Source organism: Electrophorus electricus, chromosome 24, assembly GCF_013358815.1.
Source record: "Electrophorus electricus isolate fEleEle1 chromosome 24, fEleEle1.pri, whole genome shotgun sequence".
Taxonomy (NCBI): domain Eukaryota; kingdom Metazoa; phylum Chordata; class Actinopteri; order Gymnotiformes; family Gymnotidae; genus Electrophorus; species Electrophorus electricus.
Genome location: NC_049558.1, coordinates 3,067,926 through 3,092,500, shown reverse-complemented (window position 1 = coordinate 3,092,500; position 24,575 = coordinate 3,067,926). Strand labels below are relative to the sequence as shown.

Sequence of the window (24,575 nt, the reverse complement as noted above, 5' to 3'; positions counted from 1 at the left end):
ATAAGCATCATTGTAATATGATATAACAAGCATCAATAACCCCGTCACTCCCGTGAATAACCGCCATACTGCTGGACAGTGTAACAATCCAAGGGTAGGTGAGGTCTTTCTGCTCTCCATGGTTGGGCAGCTCCAAACTTTCCTTGAACATGATGTTGAGTTAACTGACCTGCACAGCAAAGGTGAAGTGGCTGGTCTTTGTGTCTCTGACAATGCTGGTGTTCATGGAGGACTGAGTGCCCCAGCGCCACTGCAGGTATCCCATAGTGTTCTTATCTAGGTGGCGAGCGAGCACAGTGGTTACACCTGGCCGCACACCGTGCGATGAAAACTGCATCGCGCACTGAGCAGTCATGAAGCTGGAAAACATACACATACAGTTTGCTCACTCTAACTTAATGGGTGAAGTTAAAATCCACAGGATGCAAGATGTACATCATACATTAGGTATTTCTATTCACAAGTGTCTGTGTGGGGTTTTTTTTTTTTTTTTGTTTGTTTTTTTTACTTGTGCTAGACATCTGGAAAGTGTTGAGTGCTAACTGTCCCTGGAGACCACCATAAAATCACTTCTTAACACAGCCTCAGGTTGGTTTTGAACCAGCTATGCCATCAGCTTCCCATGGCTTGGAGTCCCTGAGGATCTCATTAGGAGGGAAGGGTGGCATGGTCCCTGTCTTCACTGCTTCTCTGTAATGTACCAACCCCAGTACTTAGTGTTCTCCTCCAAGTTCACTAGGGCACTTGAAAGTGTTATATGGCTGGTACTTCTAAAACTTGCAGACTGTACGAGCCATAAAGGGGACATTAGCTTGCACGGGCCTTCATTATTCTCAAGTGGTGATGCTGTTGTGTAACTGGAGTAATTTACTGACTAGAAGTATACCAAGAGAAAATAACTATCTGTGCGAAGTCAAGGAACCACCCACATCAATGGTAAGCTTTGCTGGCACAATGCAAGTCGTGTTCTGTTTGAATTCCTTTTTCAAATGAGGGGTAACTAGCTTTAAAAAAATGATGACGTCAGCATCACTCACCAGCGAGGTGTCAGGTTGCGGAACATCTTCAACCCAAAAAGAGGGCCGTGTGTGTCTCCAGCTCCTAATTCAACCTATAGATAGAAAAGTACGCACTTGTATGCTCTCTATTGTCATTTCCAAATGAGAATATGAAATGGCAAGCAGAGTGGGCACCTCCCCCCAGCCTTTTGCCGAGGTCACCCGTCGGAGCGCCAAGCTAATGTTTCCACCACCATTGCCATTGTGTGTGGAAAGGGAACCAGAAAGTATGGCTGTGTCTGATGTGGTCAGAGGTGCCTGAAAAGAACACAGCAAAAATAAATATACACTTATGAATGGTGTAGAATATCTGAAAAATCAATTCTACCTACTGCACACAGTGAACAATACTATAATCACACTGTTTTTTCTCTACTATCAGTTTCCATATCATTTAGCATGAAATCAATTTGTGGAACATGTGAATTTAACACTGATAATTACATACCTCGATGGACTGAGATATATGCATCTTGTTAATCTCAATGTGGGGTAAGCTGCCACCAGAAATCTCCTCGTAATCTTCTTCATAGCGGTCAAAAAGGTCTGTGGCATCCACACCCACACTGATTGTCCCCTGTCCAAAGAGAAGAGGTGATCAGTAAGTACACAACCCGACAGAAGCCGCATGCGGAAGGATCGCACGTGAGAAGTGAAACCTTAGGGTTGGTCCTCTGCTGCAGTCTTCTCTCCTCTCGCTCTCGCTGAAGACGCTCAAACTCTTCTCGGATCTCGGCTGGTGTTCTTTTCCTCTCTACTACCTGAAAAGAAAAAAAAAAAATCCGTTGGAACATAGTGCATGGCAAATTATACTCTACCACATGACTGAAATACACCCTTCCACATTAATGACATAAGCCTGCAACATGACTGACATATGTACCAAATTATTTAAATATATCCTATTACAACAATAAAATGAAAGGCACCAAAACACTGGCTCTGATTTTCACAACTTTTGAACAGACTTACCTCCCATCCTTCCACCTCGAGGCCTCTTTTCCCATATATGTCATAGATAGCCCTAGACTGTGGGTCACTTAGAACTGTGTGGGGGAAAAATACACTCAAATTGTTTTACAGTGTTACAAAACAACCACACACAACCCAGCAGAATGCCTCATAAGAAAAGAAAAGAAAAAAAAACCTCTTATCACTCCTTTCATGTTTCAATCTGTAAATTTGCCTGTTTGAGAACAGTGCAGACTCTCACCTTCATATGCCTGGTGTACCAAGTTAAAAAGCTGTTCTGCCTGTCTCTTCAGGTCAGGATCTCTATGTTTATCGGGGTGGTAGAGCATACAAAGACGGCGATATGATGCCTTGAGTTCTTCTTGTGTGGCCTAAAGGAACAAGTCATGTATGCATTTTAGAATTTCAGCGTTATATCATTTGTATACACAAATTTGTATACACAAGTCTGTTTGTTAACCACAAGAATTTTATTGTGGACCTACTGCATGCATTCAAATTATAGGCCTCAATATCTGAGCACAGTGATATTTCACCTTCCCTTTACTCAGGAGTCCTGCTGTGATGACAATGTATCTAGACCAGACTTTAGATTTGAATACCTGGGTTTGAGATGATAAAATCTGTCATGCTTCCACAAAATTCCCTGAATTTCAAGTTACAAAGTGACCATTGGTATTGGGGTTAATTTATAAACTCTACAAATAAACCCATAGTTAAATACCTCTGTGCTTTTCTTGTACTGTTTATCTAGTAGTAAATTTCACACTGATAATTATGTACCTCAGTGGACTGAGATGTGGTGTCTCAGCAGTTAAGGTACTTGACTTGTAATTGGAAGGTTGCTGGTTCAAGCCCCACCACTGCGAAGCTGCTGCTGTTGGGCCCCTGAGCAAGGCCCTTAACCCTTGATTGCTCAAGTCATAATTGTAAATTGCTTTGGATAAAAGTGTCAGCTAAATTCCATAAATGTGAATATATTGTGTTCATCTCAAAAATGGGGTAAGCCTCCACCAGATATCTCCTCATAGCGGTCTGAAGCATCCATATTTTGTCTACAAGACCAAAAAAAAACCACAACTATTTTCAACTAACTTAGCCAGAGTGAATTTTCTAAAACTCTGGCTTCAAATGATGGATTGTGATAGTTGCTGTATAGGATGTTTAGTCCTTATTGCCATAAAATCATTTTTAGGTTATAAAGACAAAATCAGCAAAACGTTACTGGAATTCAATCGCCCTTTAATAGCTAAATGATGTCCGTTTTGTCCAGTGATCTCGTCCTACATTTCTTAGCGTTACATTTATATTTAACTATATGCCAGAAGCAGGTTCTCCTAACGATCTGCTGTAATTAGCTAAAACAGCTACGCGTTAATAAAAGGCAGAAACTGAGGAAGAGACAACACAATATAGTCGCGTCGTAACGTTGAGCGGCTTGGGCAGGTAGCTAACAGCAGCTAAAAGAAGCTAAGATAGCTGGTTATCTCAGCCACCGTTAGAGAGTAGCGCGGTGTTTAAATCAACGCTTTAAATGCTGTGACACATCAGTGAAAATGTGCGGAACCGCAACAGATCTTACAGCAGCCATTTACACATTAAAAAGACGCGCAGAAACCGGTTTGTTACTGTTATTCATCGGCGCGTAGCTAGCCAGGGGTCATGCCGCGCGCCGCGATGCTAACGAAGATAGCTAACGCTTCAGCTCACTTTACTCCTCATACGTTTCCACCGGGAACTTCGACCCCTGAGGCACCTCGCAAGTTGCCTCGTAAAGAAACAACGCCAAACGCCATACCTCCCTCCGCACGTTTAACAGGGAGTAGTAATCATCGTTGTCCAGTTCATCCTCCTCCAAGGCCGCCGCCATGTTTACAACCTTTCATCTCCGCCCGGTGTCAGATTAAACCAGCCTGAGCGCAAACGGGCTTCCGCATGGCACTCTAGCGCCACCCTCAGGATCGGATGTCCACCATTCCTAAACGTTAAACGATTCATATTAAATTATACTGTTATACGACAATTATATAACGTGTTTTAACCTCACTAGTTGCCTCTGTGTGATTCTACACGGGAATTAATCATAGCAAGGCTAAATTACTCGGGGTGTGCTTCATTTATAAACCGCAGGCTTTAATTTCGATAGTCAAAGTTAATTAGTTCGTTAGACTGTCGTACATTATTGGACAACAGCTAAAGTGGTATTTAGAAAACCTACTCTTCTTTTCTTTTTCTTTTTTTCTGTAGATATGCATTATGTTTCATATAGTTATACACCGCCTTGTCTGCACATGGACAAGATTTATTTGCACCTTGAACACAATATTGAGGATAAACAAAATGCAAAGTAATTTATCCTGTGTTGACTTCACTCTGGCAGAAAGTAAACTGAATCAATTTCTGCAGTAGTCGGCCTAAATAAGCTAAATTTTGTGTCCGTGTGCTGGCCCCAGACTAATAAACATTTCCAGAGAACGAAGACCCCCTTCAACCAATATTTTGAAGGTAGACAACAGACTAGGCCTGATTTGTATCAAGAGCATCAACAAAAAGTTAATTTTAGCATAATTTTATTATGCATGAATGCTGATTTCTTTATGCAGAGATGCGACCAGCAAACTCACGAACTTGCCAATTAGACTACATTTCTTGACTTTCCTTTCGGCAATGAAAGGTCAGGATTTGGGGAGTGCTTACATGTTATCAATCGACTGCAAGCCATAAGGATCATTAATGATTATATTTCACGGTCTGTTTTTGCTTCGGGCAAAGAAACATTTAATCCATTATCTATGAACTCGGTGCAATTAAAGAATGTTCATTAATCTCTCAGTATACTAAGCCCATACCGCTTACATATTCATAAGTGCTTTAACAAGGTTTTTCAGGAGAGGAGAATATACTACGAGTTCACATCATATAGATCCACTGGCTTGGCTAAATGACCTGAAGCTCATTTATCTATGCTATTTCTAAATCTTTATAATATGAATACCGCAGAGGATCCAAAGGGTTTTTGAAAGGGTTTATGTATTTGAATGAACTTGTGAACTTATGTAACTTTCATAACAATGAAAAACCTCAGTCCACGAGTTCTCTGGTGTTCCGTGACACGCGTATGCACCTTTAGGAGCTGTCCTTTCAGCACCACTACTGTGTGATAGTGCGTAGTGTGTTTATTTATTTATTAGACTTGTATACGTGATTTACATGGTTTATTATTGCAAACCACGTTATCCCCATTGTGATCTCTAAACAAAGAAGCAAAGTTCCTAATTAAACTACAACTGAAATTTAAAAAGTATTTAAAACTGCTAAGGTTTTCCAGTATTCACTGGTTATTGAAATGTCGTTATGACCTTACAATTCATTCCAAAAGCATACGTTATAGATTTAGACTTATGGCAGTTTGCGTGTTGTGCGTAACGCGCATCTTTAGACACCTTCCCATCGCTCTACGCTTAAAAATAAGACTCCCCGATCTCTGCAGTCTCCGATGCAAGAAGCACCAGTGTTAAATTAACACACCACGTAAATCCGAAAACAACGCAAATCCACCCGTCCCCAATGCACCGCTCATTTAACACCGGTAATTTTGCTCCGTACGCGTAGCCCGACAGATCTCCTTGCAGACTGCTCGCTTATTTCTAAGGCGCGGGCTCCCTAAATATTACGCCATCGCCCGATGGTTACCGGAGGCGCTCCTGAAAGGGAGGATGTTTCCACTGAGCTCGCAGACCATTTCAGAAGCGCACGGTCAGTCACGGCCCGCCAGCCAATGGTAAGTGCGCTCCGCTCGGAGTTGCCCCTGCCTCGCCGGTCCCCCCTCGTGCCGTCCGCGACGTGCACGCGCGTGGTACCCACGGTCGTGAAGAGGAGGAGGAGGATGTGGCGCGCGGAGGGGAAATGGCTGCCGAAAACAAGCCGGAAGGTAAGAGGCAAATGTCGGGCTCGTTTCGCCGGTGTGACAGCGGCGTGAATGGGGGAAAAATGAGGAAACCGGTAGAGGAGACCCGCGGCTCGCCATGCAGGGAGCTTTCGGAACGACAGGGTTTCGGTGTTTATCCTGACATACTCGTTTATTTCTTCACGGAGACATTGCCCTAGCCAGCCATGGTAGCTAGCCAGCAGTTTGCATCATATATTTAAAAAGCAAGGAGACAAAACCGCGAGAGTCGCTGATATTTCCAAAGGTGTCTTGCACGCTATTTTTTCCCCAGCGTAACAGCCGCGTTGGAAGCAAACTTGGCGACAATATGGTAGTCAACAACTAACTTCTCTTTTATTTATCAATCTTCTCCGGTTGCATACATTGTTTCTGAGTTGGCAGATGCAGAGTTGTTTAGATTCTAGTTTGGTTTCGCGCTGCCTCCATCCGCGAAGTGTCCTCGTCCTTACAGCCTTTTGTTGACAAGCAAGTCTTACGGCAGCTTGGTCGGACCGTTATTTCTGCCGCTCGCAAACATAGCGAGCTTATTCACTTCTGATTATCTTCTTTTAAAATTGTTGTCAAAACACCAGGCTGCCACTTTTCAGGTTTGAGTCGAAGTCGTGTTGTTCCACGCTAGTGTAAAGCTATTCACAGATGCATAACAAATTACCTAAAATGCTCAATTACATAAATATTATAATCGATGATGCTTTGTGTGCCATTTCGTCTCTCGTAGGTTACATTGGTGACACAAACTTGATAATAAAACAGTTAAAAAGAATGCTATTTTTTCACAAAAGCAAATGTTTGCCTGTAGATTTCCTTCCTTAGGAAAAGTTCAGAAACGTATTCTGTAGCTGGGGACAGATGGGGTCATGTCAAGGCGGAGGGGAGTTCTGGCCAGCTATGCGAAATGTCTCTGGACTGAAGAAGCAGGACACAGGATCAAAAAGCACAGTCCCGTCATTATATGTGCTCTAATTTCGTCTCACCATGGCCGGATTTGCGGGTTTGACAATAGTTGCGTGACTAAACATAATGATAATGATGATTAAGCTTTTATCGGCGCTCTCGTAGAGTCCGTAGCTCAGGAGCAAAACGCTTTCGCTACTTTGTCAAGTTTTACAGGAGACTGTAAATGGCCCCGGGACGCTTCCTTCTCATAAGTACGATGCTGTTCGCCTGAAGCTGACCTCGGTCATTATTTGTTTCGTTAAAAAAAAAAAAAAAAAACGACCCAAAACTAACATATAAAGCAGGGTTTCCTTCTATCCACAGGGTGGAGACATTGAGTTTAAAGAAACTTTACGGGGGGTGGGGGGGACTCACTTGATTTTAATGCTTATGGTAACCTAAAAAACAAATTGCTATGACACTTGATCATTTACGTGAATTAGAAGGCTGAGAAGTCAGACAGTGAGGTAGCTAAAGTGTTCAGGAGGGATGTGGCATGCTTAGAAATCAGGACCCTTATACTGGTCACAACATACAGATAGATGCATGTAGCATTTATTCATATATTGCTTTATTTTAACCTGCCAGATGACAAACCTATGGCTATAAATCACTTAGGAAATAATAATGTGACATGAGGATTGTGTTGGGTTTGAACACGTGGGGGTCCACAGGGGGGTGGTGTTGAGCTTTGGTAGTAGTCAGAGTACATGTATGTTCTACTATGAACAGCATGTCAACTGAGACCGGCAGCATTAGAATAAAGAGTCCCCCACCTTTGTGCTAAAAACATCACAAGGCTGAGGGCCACCTAAACGGTGTTTGTTCTGAATGCAGGCAAAACACATTCAGGCCTGTAATATGTGTCACACTGGTTCTTCCTCGTTGCATTATGGTTGCCAAGCGCCTTTTAGAATGCCTGTGCCGAACAGGTTGAGTTATTTCTGCTGGTCTTGTGAGGAGGTCAGCGTGTGGAGGAGGAAGGCGTGACGCACACTTATACATGAGCGTATCAGGCTCTGCGCTGTATAGATTTATATAGGTTAATGGCTCTGGTGTCAGATATCTTCTACCTTACTGTGGCGTTTTTAATACTCCAGGCCTACATACTCAAAGCACGCAGTCTAGATTCTAGACGGAACATTATGTTATATAAAGTTTCATACCGTTTCTTTCTCTCTTTTGTTTTGTTTTTTTGTTTTTTTGTTTTTTTTGCCTGTTAGATTATTGTCTGTCCTGTGACCTTTTGTCCTTGAAACAGTGGAGTGTTGGTGTAGAGCAGCGTTCTCCAGGGCCTCGGTACTTTGCAGATTTTGTTGTGCATGAGGACAGGATGTTCTTTGCTAGAGGCTGCTAGGAGAACATGAGTAATATCTCTTGTGCCCCACTGAGTGCTCCTGTCCCCCAGTTTGACACTCCTCCCTCTCCCTGTGAGCCCCGATGGCACCCAGCTCTGTGGTTAATACGAGCTATAGCAGCTTGTTGCCTAGGAGGGGATAAGACACAAACAGAGATTTAGGCTTTTAATTATTGAGTATTTTTTTGTGAAACTGTACTCTCGATGTTATTATGTTATTAATAATAGCTGAATTTAGGTGATTTGGGAAACTAGGCATGGCATGAAGTCAAGAAAGGATCTTCTGGATTACAGGCAACTGCATGTTTCTGCAGACACAGACAATAAAATCTTATCAAGATCTAAGAGCCTTAAGCATAAATCATCTGTTTCCTGGCTGTGCCTTTCTGACAGAGAGTGAGGTTTTGGTATATCTCTCCCTGGTCCTGACTTAGTTTCATGTAAAGACCACAGTCTCAGATATTAAAAGGTTCTTGGCTGCTCTTCATCCTTGTTCTTTTATATCATCTTTAGCATTTACTCCATCAGGATTACCAGTATAATGGGGAAGAGTTGCTGCCATCTGCTGCTTTTATTTATGTGTCTATAAGAGGCTATTTTACATTGCTACTGTCTTTGCTTCAGGCTTGAAAAACCATGCAGAGCTATAAGGAGAGCTATAGACCGTGCCAACTTTATTTCACCAGGCTGAGTAGAATGTTACCTTGCTAATCTTTGCAGTGATCTACTCATAAAATGGACAAAGTGACAGAGATTAAAATAATATAGAAGTAAATAAACAAGAGAACATAATAAGCAAATACAAATAACATTAGTCTATGGAAATAAAATGCCACTTAGTGTCACTTTATGTCATTTATTCATCCACATAGACCAGTCCAGCCAATGTTTATGCTAACTGCCCAGCAGCTAATGGATGAATTGACTGATAATGAAGTACACGTTTGATGCTGAAGCATCCATTCAACAGTGAACTGGTTAACGCTCTGGTGCCTGTTGCTTAACTGTCACTAGCTACAAAATGGAACTTTGTCTGAGGCACAAACAAACTCCAAATAACTGGGTAATCAGCATCGATTTGCTGAGTCGACAGTGGCGAACATAATGACTGTAATAATATTTACTCATACACAGCAGAGTTTGGGATTATTTTTGATTTTGCTAATCAGCAGGAACATCGGTTTGGTACAAAAAACAATCAGAGAGGAAAAGAGAAAAGCTGTTATATAATATGTGTGAAGATTCTAAAGCTGTAAAAAGTTCAAATGTACAAAACCACTGAACATTTTGATTAACTTCAAAGTAGATTACAGAGTGCAATTCTACTGACTAGCCTAGTATGTAAGTGCATTCATATGAGGATATTGATGCCTGTGAACTGACTCATAATTTCCATTATACCACTTTAACACACCTCATAATCACAGTCATCAATCAATCAAATGATTTTATTAAAAAATGATGGCGCTATTTGTTTACTCATTACATATAATTGAGTTATTCCAATCAAGCGTTTCTAAATTAAGGTGACAGTACTTTTGTCGCCATGAAAACATTTTGTAAGATGTGATTGAGTCCATATTATTAGACTGTGATTAGAGAAACTAATACATCCACCGGCCTTACAAGAGTTTTTTTATGTGAGTATGTCTGGGACATAAGCCTCCCTTACCTCTTCATAAAGTTTTAACTTTTGCATATTATGTAATACAAGAGAAATAAAAAAAGTTTAAAATATAGTTGAGCATAAGTAATTGCTAGGTGGACACAAATTATAATTGCATTACCACATCATTTAAAATTCTGCTATCTTATGTTCAGCATGCTAATTAGCTATCTTGCTCACAAACCTGTAATCCCCTGGAATTCTGCTGAGCACTGCATCTCCATTTGTTGGTGACTGAGAATTTAGATTTGTATTCTAAGGATGCAGTGGTGGGTCAGAGCATACGCTATTTGACAGCCATAAAAAATCATGCTGATATCCATATGATCATTTCAAGGCTATGCATATCTAGGAATAGAAAAAATGTTCAGTGTTTAATTTCGCATTCAGTTTGGCTATTATATTAGAAATGCCTTTATTTACTTAATCTGAATGTCTTAATTTATTTGGTCTAGCATGATTTTGTTTGTGTGATTTTGTTGAGGAGAAATGACCAGAATGTAAATATTAACCTGTGACAGAGCTAAGTGTAATCTTTTCTCCAGTGTAACATCAGTGTTGGTATTGGTTCCAAGAGTACCATATTGATTGGGCTCAAGTGGATATCCACTTTGAAATTTTTAACTTTATTAACTGAATAAGGTCTCCTGTGGTGGGAATAGACAGGGCTGTCCATTTGGTTGGCTGGCTGGAATGTGGAGACACATCTGTTCTTCACCCTGTCTTGGTACAGCCTCACATGCTGCAGACAACTGACTATGCTGAGTTTAAGGTTTATTGCAGTTCTAGCTAAATGCAGACACAAATCATTCCCCATTCTGTACCCCTAGAACCCCAAAGAGTTTATTGTTTGTTTTTGCTGCCCCTTTCAATGCTCATTAGAGGGGACATCTTGAATATTTATTTTTGCACCCAAAGATGCATCAGCAAAACTGAGGAAAGTTGGGATAAGAAAAGAAAACAATAACACAGGCAAATATTGAATGCAAAATGCTGGTTTCAAAAAAATACATATATATATCTAGAGATGGTAGAGTGAACATCATTTCAAACTTTCTCTCTGACCATTAAGTTACTGCTACAGCCTTGATACTTGTCCGGCATTAGGAATGCCTAATAGATTGATCAGAGTTTCCATATTAATAATTTGGATCCATTGTTAATCTACTTTACTTGTGAGATTTGATGTTGTAGCATCATATACTGTGAATAATAAACGTTAGGTGTGCAGCTTTACCATATTGTCAGCTAATGAAAACATGCATGCTTTCTTCTGGTACAAAAAAGAGATTGCTGTTGTAGTTCCACAAAGCTCAAGCCAGACCTCGGCTAACAAAATAAAATTCCACATTCCTTCACCACAGGGGAGCAACTTAAGCCAAAGTAATTCCTTCTGCCCCTCAGCAGGTGCATGATAAGGGGGTGCAGACTTGGTGGAGAGCAACGAAATTGGCATACTGAACTGGAGAACTGAATTGAGCAGATTGCTTATGAGAAGTGCTCCACTGCATGGACGTGGACATGTGCGGGTCGCAAGGCCGCGCTCGAGGGAAGGATGCTCGGGTCCACCAGACATGCTAACGCTAACCTCATTAACCACTCCGTCTGCGTGCATGGGGAGAATGTCGTAAGTCTCAATGTTAAGCTGTTGTGCAGCCCAAAATGTGCAGTTTTCCTAGTCTCTTTTTTTTCTCCACTCTCTCTTTGCCTCCTGAAGGACTGAAGAAAATTCGTAATCCGGATCGAATGTACAGATCGGCTGTGTGTTATTCCGGCCATGCTCCTCCTAAGGGTGTCAGTGATGACACAGAGATGAACAGTAAGAGCTGGTTATTAATATTGCATCCGTGGCATTGCCCAAAGGGGCCACTTGCTGGCTGATCTATTATTCATTCATCAATTCATTTATTTACTTCTTGATTTCATTTATCTTCTTCCTTCTCCACTGGGATTTCCTCCTCAAGCTTTATTTGACTTTTGGAAGTGTCTTCTTGATAGGCGCATGCTGTCAGTATCACAGGTTTTACCATGTCCTAAGAGTCAGTGTGAACTCAATCTGACCATAAAGACCACATTACGCCAGAATGTCATATTAAATATTGTCAACCACTCCATTTCACCATTTAAAAAAAGAATTTATCTCATCCATCAAGAAAAAAACTTTATCCTGCTGTATTTTGCATCTTAAGCAAAGCTCTGGTCACACTGAAATGATTTGTTAAAACGTGTATGAGCATCTTATTTCAGCTGTGAAATAAGTGAGCTTCATAAAGAAAAAAAACATTTTTCCTTTATATCAATTATGTGTTAATGTATGCTTATATCACACATAATGATGATTAATCCAGAAGTAGCAGTGACTCTGTGTTTAATAAGCACTATAGCAGTGCTCCTACCATTCTAGCAGACTTTGTTGATCTGTGTAATTAAGTGTGTTTATGTTTGTCGTAATTTTGAGAAGGGCGTCAGATCAGCCAGATCTCATTGCTATACTTTTCACTCATTATGCTTTTTCTATAGAATATAGAAAGCACAGTGTTTTTAATGAACACTCTCGTGGAGACCTAAAGTGAATGGCAGAAGCTGCTGTTTGCAGTCACCCAGCATACGTCCAGGCACGTGCACACTGCGTGTGTGTGCTTGAGACTATATGGCATTTTCCTTCCATCTCTCTCTCTCACTCTATGTCTCCATCCCATGCTCTCACGCACTCCTGCATGCGGCATGATGTAAGTGGTCCGTGCGGCTGTGTCTGGCGGCCCAGTTAATGTGTGGTACCTGGAGGTTTTCGTATCAGTAGGACAGAGAAAATGCGGCGTGCCCTGGCGGAAGCAGGTAAACCACTCATGTGAGTAATTGTGGAAGTAGTTATGATAAGGATAAAGGGCTTTAGTGTGGATCTGGCTGCGCCTCTTTTTGCTGTCTGGTCTGTGTGTGTGTGTGTGTACGCACGCGCGCGTGTGTGTGTGTGTGTGTGTGTGTGTGTGTGTGTGCACGTGTGTTCACGTGTGCGCATGTGTGCTCTCAGGTCCTCACCTCCTCTCTCCCTGAGATGGGATTTTCATGGATGGGTAAGTTTGGCTGAGGCTGAAACACATAAGGACTCCCTTTTTTCTCTTCAGTTGACGCAGGCACTTCAGCTGAATTAAGGTCCCGATTTTGGTTTCTCCAGCGTTTTGGTGTGTAGCTAACTTCTCGATATTAGAATAGAGACAAAGATTCTCTTTATTTAGTGTAACACACAAACATTGACCTTTTAAAAGTCACTATTACCCAGGGTTAAAACAAAGAGTGCATTGTTTCAATAATTAACTCATGAAAGGTCAAAAGAAGCTTTCACACTGTCGTCTTGCATGTGCAGCACAGCAGTGGTACTGGACTAAGGGACATTCAGGCTTCGAAAGGAAAGCTTAATGAAAGCCTTTATTTAAGCAAGTTCATTTGCCCCATCAGAGCTTGAAGTCCTAGTCTCCACGTTTCAAAGTAATTTTGATCACATCAGCTTTATTGTATAAGTATTTAGCTACTATTCCAATTCCTTCCAAATGCCCTTGGAGCTAAAGCAGACGTACCCTTTCACAAGTCAAAATCTGTAGAAGATTGTTCTGGACTTGTGTCTGATGATTCTCACAGTCTTGCTAGCTATCCACACACCACAATATCCAAACAGGCCACTGCATGTGTAGGTGCAGAAAACTGGGATGGAGGTATTTGGGATCTGTTCTTGCCTTTGACTGACATGTGCCTCATTTGCTTTAAGGGTAAGAGTCTGTTTCTTTTCTCTCCATAGCAATACAATACTTCTGGCTTCTGCCGTAAACTTAAAAGCATGGCTGTTGCATTTATTCAAGCAAAGTATTCATTTTTATGAAAGCTGCTACCAGTGTTGGATAAGCCTGTGATCCTACAAAGATGGTGCTAATTCAGATTCAAGTCCAGCGCAGCCAAAAGCTGTCTTTTTTTTAAGCCAACACATCTGTCAAGCAGCCTTGGTTGAGTCCAATTGCAGGGGCATGACTGCATAACACAAACACGTTGAAAGTTCTGTGTGATGTAGGTGTTTATTGGGGCCCGCGTGGCTCAGAGCTGGGGAAGGCTGGGGAGATCCGACCACTATCCACCGGATCTCATTGCCTCAGATTGTCAGCATGTGATTTAGACAGCAATTGTAACATGTTAGAGAGGGCTGTTCTGTTATTGCAGCTCAGCCAAGGTTTTTCCCTGGTCTTCATTAGCAGGGATTTTCACAGTCTGGAGCAACTCTTTGTCTGTGTAAAGTAATAGTGGTACAGGATTGGGGCTCATCTTTCTCCAGGCAATTAGACCCTAATGTAAAGTCTGTTAAAGGAAAAGACAGCATTGAGTTTTAGTCATTGATTTAATGATATGGCAGAATTGGGGTTCCTTACACATGATGTTTTTTTTTTTCCAGTTTTTCTCTGAATAATTGAGTGGAGTGTCATTCATATGACTGTGGAAAGGAGAACTTCTTTTTAGTTCTAGCGTGATTAATGCATATATTGACTGGTTTGTTCTGCATGGTATCTCTGTAATCTCTAGAATTTGCTTGTGCTTTTAGCATACTAAAACACGGCATGCTAGTTCGCATGTCTCTTTCTCTGCTCGTTCTTCTTGCTTTAAGTGCAGCAGCGACATAACCAGGTCATGCTGCTGACCCTATATGCTGGACTTAACATGGCCAACTGTGCTATATGGGTCTCTATATGGAAAACGTGTAGTTTTTTTCATATGTAGCCCCTGCATTTTAATTCATCGTGACAAGCTCTGTTATTTGTTCCCTTGCTCAGCTGTAACTATCAAAATTATTGGTGAGGTCTCTCTATATGGTGAGGTCTGACAAGCACACCTGCGGCACTTTGATGGCAGGTGTGAGAATATAGCATCTCTCTGTGATGTCCTCCGAATGTAGAACGGGGTAATTGCTGGCAAAGTTAAATTTAGCTGACTGGCCAATCTCTGGAAAGCACCAGCTTGTGCAAGAAGCAACTGGCCTGCCAGGCCTTAGTTTAAATTGAGTTCATCAGTTGAGCTGTGATAGTGGGATCAGTGGCTCTGCAAAATGGTGCGCCGCTAACAAATAGCCCAATGGCGACTCCTCTCAAGTGAGGCAGTCGGAGTTGGTGGAGGGGCATGTTCTAGAATTTCAATGTCGAAAAAGGATTTAGATCTAACCAGAATATTGGAAGGTAAGGCCCAGTTATTTTATCACGTTTTGTTACATTCATAGTCTTGCATTTTTGATGGATTGATTTTAAAAGGAGTTTCGCTACAATAGTGCCTTGATTATTATTTCAATTCATTTCTCTGGCCCTTTGGTCACAGGAGGCATGCTTTATTAGATTAGTATTGAATGGATCAATACCACAGTTGGGAGTTATTTTACAAGAGCCATCTGTTCTGATGTCAGGTGATGTTACATGTGGATCAAAGGGTAATGTTTTAGTCTTACGAGATAGTCTACATGTGTACAATTAGCATACCATCTTCTAGAGTTACGGGATAGAGGAATTCTTTTTTTTTCTTCTTTTTTTTACATCAACGTTAAATTCTGTGTTGTATATACTTTACATAATAGAAAAAAAACCTATCATATCTGGACTAGGGTTTAAGCTCTGAATATAGAGGGGATTATATTCGTACCATTTAATGTGCCCGAATTGATAAAACATGCTTTTAATATTTTACAACATCCATAATGGTAATCCTGCCTGGAGGAGAAAGACATAAGAGCTCTGGAAATTACATAGGCTGCGTGATGACTGTACGTAGTTCTCCAGCATCACTGCTTCAACCCACTGAGGGAGGCAACAATTAAAAGTGAGGAGTGTCACTCACTGAGCAAGCACACTGGCAGGAGTAAGAGAAAGTGAGTGAGGGAGAGAGAGACAGAGAAAAGGAGAGCGGGAAAAAGAGAGAGAGAGAGAGAGAGAGAGAGAGAGAGAGAGAGAGAGAGACAAAGAAGGGGAGTTTGTGTCAGGGAAGATATTGATTTGAGATTTGTTTTAGTCAGCCCTCTCAAGTTTCATGACCTACTCCTGTCTCCAGGGTGAGGCTGGAGCAAGCTAGCATGACTGATATTGTTAAAGCCCCTGAGCAGTCTCCTTCAGGAGCAGCATCAGTGATAATCTGAGGATCAGCAGCCCTCTCTGCACCGAAATAGATTTTCCTCCTCCGGCCTGGGTTCAGACACACTCGATGGCCCCGGAAAAGGCCGGAGCGCATGGAGAAGCGGCGGTGATTTGGGTCTGGTAAGGGTGTGGACAGGGCGTGGGCGTGGAGCCGTCAGCATCGGTGAGCCAGAAAACGGCTCGGGCTTTTCTGCAAGATCAAAGCCGGCTCGCTGGCAGCAGGCGAGGACGCGGCACTTCTGAGATGCGGGCTCCCTCACACGGTTTGTCAGGGCAGGAGCGCAGGTCCGTTATTCTGCTGCTGTAGACCACAGTGACAAGAAGGTCCGAGATTGTGGAAGGAGCCACAGAAGCTGCCCTTGTGCGTGTGTGTAGACCCAGATGTGCAGAGCCCGTGGTCCTGTTCTTGTCTTACTGGTCTTCCTAATGAAGGAGTCCCCTGAGTAGCTGGCAAGCATAAGCAGAAAATCCTTCCTCGTCTCCCTTCATTCCGCAGCTTCCACTCTCCACTTCTCCTCTCTTTTCATCCCTTTTCCCATCTACTGTTCCCAGCCTGTCTGTTGATCCTCTCTCTTTTGCAGGGGCCATCTTTTACGATATCACACTCTGTTTCTTCCTTATTCTTTTCCTGCTCTCACTTCTCTCTCTCTCTCTCTCTCTCTCTCTCTCTCTCTCTCTCCCTCTCTTACTGTGTCTCTCTCTGTTCACCCCCCCCCCCCACCCCCCCAAACATTTTCTCTTCCCTGTTCGGACAGGCAGGCTTCTTTCTACTGATCAGTCCCGGCTCAGTAATTGGCTGCCCCCTCAGCTCAGTTCAGCATCACATGTATAACTCCCCTCCAGACTCCCCCTCCCACCCCTGGCCCTCTCAGCCTTCCTTGCACTTTAGGACCTGACAACTACATTGTTTTCCACTGGTGGGGAGACTGAGTTATGCTAATGCCCACGGTGCCATCGCCATTTAGCTGGGGAAATAAAGGACGTGAGCTAGCGCGGGAACGCTGACATGCCTAGCCGCCCGTCCGCAGGAGCAAAGCGGCAAAGGGAGCAGTGATGGTTCCTACTCTGCAGCCGTCGCCGCGCGCTACAGCTACATCGTTCGGGGAGACTCCATCCTTATTTGTGTGCACTTCTCTCAAAGCGGGCCACCAATTCTCCTCTCTCTGCATCCTGACTGCCTGTTCACTCCTTCTTCTTTGTGTGTGTGTGTGTGTGTGTGTGTGTGTTTGTGTGTGTGTGCCATTTGTTCACACTCAGCAATTGAATTTTTTTTTCTGACACTGAAGCTCATTTCTAGTCCTCCGAGCCACAATAATGTAAGATAAGAGAGGGTGTGTGGGTGTGCATGTGTGTGTGCACGTGCGTGCGTATGTGTACATTTAACCACATAGACACTGACGGAGGCTCTTTATTAAAGCAGGCACTATCAGTGCTATGGTGAATTACCATGCATCCCTGTTTCTGCTGCTTTTAACTGCTGAGCAATAAGCCTTCAGTTCACTCACAGTTTTATTTGGTCAAGTTTCTTCCTGAGATTCCTCTTAAGCTGTGCTTTCACAGAGGCTACAGTATTGTACCAGTATGGGGAGTTTTTAATCAATAGTATTCTAATCTGAACAGAGGATGTTTTCCTTCTCTATGGGATGTACACTAAAATTCAGAATGAGATGGTTGCTGTAGTTCCACGCTCAACTACAGGAATATTAAACTACACTCATCTACAGGAGTATTAAACTACACTCCTCTACAGGGGTATTAAACTACACTCATCTACAGGGGTATTAAACAACACTCGTCTACAGGGGTATTAAACTACACTCATCTACAGGAGTATTAAACTACACTCATCTAAAAGGGTATTAAGCTACACTTATCTTCAGGGGTATCAAACTACAATCATCTACAGGGGTAATAAACTACACCCATCTACAGGGGCATTAGACTAAGACCGCATGCATTTCACCCACTCTTTCCTGTAATACCCTTTTCAGATCTTGAAAAAGAGAAAATATATTGTAGAAATGATTACCTTCACACAGCGCTAAGAGCACGGGGCTGTACTCACTCCATAACGGGTCGTCTACTGTTGTCCCGCCCTGCAGACAACTGTGGGAGACGATGATGTCATGGGTGGGTGTGCCTGAGAGAATGCTGTATATAGCATTGATCAGAGGCAGACAGGCAGAGCTTAATTAGGGGCTGAGCACGTGTGTTGGCCAGGATTGGTCCCAACGAGCAGGGCAGTGGAGCACCGCGGCGACCACTAGTGAGGCTGTGAGTGTGCCCGCTTTTCTCTATTTGATTGGTGTCCCGAGACCCCCCCCCCTCCACCCCTCTAACAGCTAACAAGGTTTACCTCACCACAATACAGTCTACTTTTACTGTTTCACCTTCCTGAAACCTTCAGGAAGACATGCTATAATTTGGAACAATATTACCAATAGAAAGAATTACAACAGAGGCATTAAATAATCAATAGGAAGAATTGTCTATTGAGCTATGATTAGTATTCAGTTGAGCAACTTTTGATATTTGGATTGTACCAACATTTGCTGAGGTTTAATGCGAACTGTCAGGCCTGGCTCCTAAAGATGGAGGGCCTTTTTTCTGTCTCTGGGAGTTGGGGGTGCTGGTGTATGTTGTTTATTTATTGTGCCTTATTCGGCTTGCCTGGGGTGATGCTGAAGCACCTTGTTGTTATCTGCAAGCAGCTGCTCTGCTGAAATGTTAATTGAGCGAGGCAAATCATCCCAGATACAGTATCTGCTCCCCACTGTAAGAGCAATTTAGCCCTGTTCAGCCCATTTCCAGCGCACCGCTCCGAGCAAACGCCAGAGCTCAGCCTTATCTCATCACCTTGATAGGGAAGAACAGTGAGAGAGTCCCACGGCTGGCGCTCACCCTGGTCAGGTGAACCCTTCGTTAGTGCCTCGCTTCAGGCTGGGATTACTTCTAACACAGCTCCGCCCCCTTTTCTGCCCCATTCTCATAATAGTCCCTTATAATGATCATCCTTTAAGTCTGTTTTCTCCACTATCCCAGGCACTTATGGCTTAAGCCCCCAAGAAAGTTATTATTAATAGCAAATCGTTAACAAAAGTCTAATGCTCATAGACAACAGGGGAGGAGAGGCTTGAAAAATGTGGGCTCCCAGTGTTATGTAAGGGCTGGTTTTTAAAAACACAGACAAAATGAAGATCCCCCCCCCCCCGCCAAACCCAATCAACTGGATTGGACACAGGTAATAAATTGCTCGGAGAAGAGAACTCCCAGACCCTCCGTAAACTCCGTCTCATGTGCAGTGGCTGTGGGAAGGGACAGGGATCCCTTAAAGCAGAAGCTTTACAGCTGGAGACCATAGTATTAAAAAAAACTAAATGTTATGCTTGCCCATAACATGAATTATTTTTAAAATAATCTTTATAAGGCATTAAATATATAAAAAGGCTGACTAAAGGGTGAGGCAGATGAAATTGATCACCATTACATAAACCCTTCAAATTACGTCTTGAATTAGCTTGTTCTCTCTGAAGTGAACCACATATGATTCACAGATTTGTGTTTGTGCTTTGGATAAAAATATTTGATTTGGGATGGGCCAGAAGAGAAAAGATGACAGGAAAAGTCTAATAGCATTTTTTTCCCCATTTACAACCATATTTTTCTCAGTCTAAACAGATGACAAATGTTCTCTTTGACAAATGTCTGCAATATCACGAGCCGCCCGCCTGATAACTAGGGAACGAATGAGGGATAAGCAGCAGGACTGCCACTGTCACAGTTCACATGGTGCTTCTGTCATTTGAGAAAGCAAACCTGGTCGCTGGGATTTCTCAGAAGAACTGATATTACTTCATTGTGGTTGTCATCTTCCTCTTATTGTGTTATTTTTCATTGTGTATATTGGATTGAAGAAGAATTGATTTAAAGAAAGGCACCCTTATGCTATGGTAATTTCAATTTTGTACAAATTGCCCACTGCGTAGCACAAAGCAGCCAGAGTTGGAAATTGTGTAATTGGCGTCAGTAGATCTGCCTTGATAAGTCTTCAGTGATGTGAGTGGCGCTATAATGCACTGTGAAGAGTAAGCCCATTAGCTCAAAGAAAGCTGTAATCACACAGATTTGCAAGCAAGTTCTTAACTGCATTCGCAGCCTTTGGCATTGCCTTGAAAATGAATGTAAGTTGTTATTTTACAATTATAGCTACATCAGAATCGTGGCGGTATTTCTGACTATGGCTCAAATGTATTATATAATGCAGTAACTGATCCGACAGTGCTATATGCCTCATTGTCATAGTCACTAGAATATTGCTAAAATATCAGAATGTGCTTACGCCGTTAAAACTAAGACAGCAGCTAATTGGACAAAAACCTAGACAATTTATTTATTTATTTTCGTTTGGCACAGACACAAGATTGGATCGTGTTAGTTCTCATTTTAACTCCAGCAGAGTTTAGAAATGTATTGCCACTAAAGGTATTCTTTCAGTGGTTTATGCTGTGTGGGGTAAACTTAGGCTTGGTCTCCACTAATACTGTGTGTGTCTGACCTATTTCTGCCATGGATCTTTGTTTACTTGCTGCAGTTGTATGCAAGGTAGCAGCCAACAAGTAGAGAAAATGGCAAGAAAAAACACAAGTAGCTTCTTTGTCTGGACAGATAAAGTCATGCAGCTAAACATGAAATTAAAATACCTTCTACAGTCAACAGTGTGACACTGGGTTCCACCATTTGGAAAATGTGGAGGTCACATGACAAGCTTACGTCAATGTTTTCTAAAAGCTACATTTTCCCTCTATTCACACTACAACACTGCGTCTCCTTAGTTACCTACTTTGGAGCGTGGATTTTGAAAGGTATGTAGTCAGTGGGGGCAAAAGTGTGGATGAATGGGCAAAATGCATGAAAACAAAAGCACTTTGTCATTTACTCACAGGATGTATCCTAGCCAGTACAGTAGGTTAGAGTTCAAGATACCATTGAACTAGAAAACTATAGAAATACAGGCATCAGTGCTGAAGCCTATAAGTGAAAAACAAATAAGTTCTATAACAGACAACAATAAGTGCAATAAACAATACCCTAGAATAAGTACTAGAGTTTCAGTTACTCAACAAAGGTGCAGGATCAGTGGTCATTTACATATTCCACAAATGGATGGGTCTCAGTCTGCATTTGAGGTTTGCAAGGAACTCTGCTGTCCAGACAGCCAGTGGAAGTTTGTTCCACCATCTGGGAGCCAGGACAGAGAATAGTCTCAACGCTTGAAGCATGGCGTTTCAAGCCGAGCCGTGCTTGAGGTTCGAGGTACTCATCAGGCTTTTTTTACCCATGTTAATGTGGCTACGCCTTACACGTAAACCAACTCATTTTATTTGCTCTTGTGTGGAGTAACCTAAATTAGCCTCAAGGTCAGTCCCACACGTGGCACAGACGTGCCGTTGTTAATGGCAACATAAGCAGGACCACTTGAACTACCACTGCTACTGGTCTCATTATCTAAGTAAGCAACAGTGTCTGCGTCACGTGCTGTTGTAAAACTTTGCAGGACTACATTAGGACCTTTCTTCTTTTTGTACTGCTAATCAACATCTTTGTACAGACTGACTGCCTGAAGTTTTTTATGTCAGTTTTTTAAATACAAGATTTGGTACTAAGTAGAGAATGTGCAGCTGAAAAGGCACGTGCATGTAAGACATTACGCGCAGCGCATTTGACTTTGGTTGAATTTAAATGGTCATCGCTATTAATAGTGTTACAATAATGCACTAGGAATTCTTTATCATATTATCCTTCAGTGATAGCCAGTGTGGTGTTGTGTGTGTGTGTGTGTGTGTGTGTGCGTGTGTGCGTGCGTGCGTGCGCATGTACATGCATGTGTCATCAATCCACACACTTGTTATTCCTGTGAGGTTTTTTATTGGAATTGGAAGTGAGTGTTGTGTGAGTGGGTGCTGGTGAGAGACGAATGCAAAATCAGCAGACGATAGTAACAAGGTGATTATAATTGGCCCTAATTCACAGTTGTAGATGATATCATTATAATTTAGATGTTGTGCTCTAAAACACTGAGGGTAAATGGCAGTGAGCAGACTGGTCTGCTAAGCCCTTTACCCTCAGAGAGAGACACGTACAGAGACGCAACAGAAAGCCTGATTTATAGCACTGCCTTAATTGCCCTCTGAACAAACTCCCCTTTTCTTTTATCACTTGCTGGCATTTGTGCTTTTTACCATTCTACCTTGCAGTCAGGATCAGGATGGCTTTGGACTTTATTGGGTAGTTAAAGTCTTAATAAAGCTTACCGTCACTCCTTTGAGCCTTCGAAACTGGACTTTCTTCCAAAATCCACAAAACGTCATACTAACTTTCCCATTCCAAACGTATTCCAGAAGTATTCATTTTTTCTCACTGGCATTTTATGCTATCAATTTTTAATGTAATTATTTTTAATAATCAGTAATAATTTGGTTTCTTTTAGATAATTAATTGATTGCCAGCCTCAGACCAGAGTTGCCATGGCGATGCACTGCTAATGTGCTATAGACACTGATTATAGATCAGTGGTTATTCACCGAGTTTGAGAAAGGAGTGGAATCTTTGAAGCTTCTGGATTCTTTTGAAAGCCTGTCTTATCCCTGTTTGTACATATCATTTGTACATTTTATCCCTGTCTGTGCCAATGAAGCACAGGTTTCATTAAAAACCCTCTTTATATGGAGTGCTAGAATTTTGTTCTGCATTGTTTCCATTTTTGCCACATCTCTGACAAGCCTATTGTTCCTCTTTTTGTGTCCTCAGATGAACATGGACATTTGAAAATATACCTGCCCAAAAAGCTGCTTGAATGTCTACCAAAATGCTCCTCATTGCCAAAAGAGAGACACAGGTGGAACACCAATGAGGTAAGGTCACCTCTCTCTACCATCTGCTGCTATGTTCTTTTTATTTTATTTTTTTTTACTGCTGCTGGCCTTATAGAAATCAGGCCTTTTTTTATTTTAAGCATTGCATCTGACACAATGTTTTAACAGGAAGTTTTTCCAGTGGCTCTGCAGTCATATCAAGCCCAGCTGCACTATTGTTGAGACACATGAACACAGACGTCATCCTGCCCTTTGCATTGTGAGACCTTGTCCAGCACCTGGCTAAGCACATGCAGATGAGAATTAACATTAATTGTGTGAAATATGAGGGCCACACAAATGGTATTGGTACATTTATCCAAACGTGGGGTCCTGCTCAGATTTTCTCCCCTGCATTTCTGCACTATGTGCAGCTACATATAACTTTTTTTTCCAGCCATCTGTTTCTTGACCATTTTTATTCAGAAAGATTATGACTGATAAAAATAGGCTGCGTATTATTTATGGAATGCAATGGCATATGGTTTGAGTTGCTCTACAACCTGTCAGATGTTCTCTTGGTACCTTCACACTCTTCACTTGGAGGTGAATATGAACACTGCCTTACCCAGACTGCTTGCCTTTCTCTCCTGTTTCTCACAGTGTTTTATGTCGAGTCTCTTTGTAGTTGCAGAAGTTGAAGTAGGACTCACTCTTGCAGACGTGTAGAAGGTTGATTGAAATATCTCTCGTACCTTGAAATTTGATTTTTTGGAATGGCAGAGTCAGGGTATTTCAAGTCTCCACATTAAAAATGTGAAGATAGTTTGCTGTGAACTACGCCTTGTAGTGGAATTAGGAATATTTTGAAGAGCAGTCTTGTGGTTTATTTAGTTAATGTTGCAGTCAGCATGCTATTTTACACCCATCCCTGCCTCTGCTGAGCAGCTGGGCTATCTTAAAAGTGCATACGCCAATAATCTGCATATGAAAATGCATTTTAAGTGGGTTTTTTTATCAAAGTCTGAAGGTATTTCACGTACGACGCATCAAGCAAACAAGAAGAGATAAGAAACCTTTTAGATTTTTTGCACAGAAAATGAAAATGCACACTGTTTATGTTTGTGACTGCGTGAAAAAAAATCCCACAGGCGGTCTGCCAGTTGTCCTTGACCTGTGGGCCAGCCATTTTAAATGAGTTCATTTCTCTCAGTCTAGGTTCTTTATCGTTTAATGGAAACGCGACATTGTTTTGCTTGATTTTCACATTTTATTTGTCGTTTATGTTCAGTCTGTTTGGCAGTGTGGCTTCCCCACACTGGCTAACCAGGGTGGCTGGAACTAAATATTGTTTAGTTGCTTAAAGCCGGAGGGATATTAAGTTATTATTGTTGCAAAATTTCTCTTAAGAAATTCATAAGCTACTTGCTTACTAAAAGTATTGCACCTATAATTGAATTGATCGTTGTGACGCATGTGTTGCTTTAGCGCCAATGTCCTCTGAGAACTGAATACAAAGAGGTCCATCTTGTTATTGTTTTTGTTTTTCATAATTCATAAATGTTTTAAATGGTACTTCTTTAATAAATATACCATTCTCCTGTGAAGGTTGTTGGAGGGAGGGACGAGGAGTGCGG

General features: G+C 42.0%; 2 protein-coding genes across 2 annotated transcripts in view; one reads left to right on the top strand and one right to left on the bottom strand.

Annotated features, from left to right (window-relative positions):
- Positions 1 to 3,917, bottom strand: part of dnajc11a (DnaJ (Hsp40) homolog, subfamily C, member 11a) — a 7,838-nt gene extending 3,921 nt beyond the window's left edge. Inside the window, exons 1-8 of the mRNA XM_027017459.2 lie at positions 3,829 to 3,917; positions 2,272 to 2,401; positions 2,031 to 2,104; positions 1,718 to 1,819; positions 1,507 to 1,635; positions 1,194 to 1,316; positions 1,038 to 1,111; positions 170 to 359 (exon numbers count right to left, since the gene is read on the bottom strand). Coding sequence (XP_026873260.2) covers positions 170 to 359; positions 1,038 to 1,111; positions 1,194 to 1,316; positions 1,507 to 1,635; positions 1,718 to 1,819; positions 2,031 to 2,104; positions 2,272 to 2,401; positions 3,829 to 3,900 — 894 coding nt within the window. The 5' untranslated portion in view covers positions 3,901 to 3,917. The remainder of the gene's footprint in view (positions 1 to 169; positions 360 to 1,037; positions 1,112 to 1,193; positions 1,317 to 1,506; positions 1,636 to 1,717; positions 1,820 to 2,030; positions 2,105 to 2,271; positions 2,402 to 3,828) is intronic.
- Positions 3,918 to 5,896: 1,979 nt separating this feature from the next.
- Positions 5,897 to 24,575, top strand: part of camta1a (calmodulin binding transcription activator 1a) — a 262,798-nt gene continuing 244,119 nt past the window's right edge. The window contains exons 1-3 of the mRNA XM_035522400.1: positions 5,897 to 5,961; positions 11,656 to 11,757; positions 22,895 to 22,998. Of these exons, the coding sequence (XP_035378293.1) occupies positions 5,937 to 5,961; positions 11,656 to 11,757; positions 22,895 to 22,998 (231 nt within the window). The 5' untranslated portion in view covers positions 5,897 to 5,936. The remainder of the gene's footprint in view (positions 5,962 to 11,655; positions 11,758 to 22,894; positions 22,999 to 24,575) is intronic.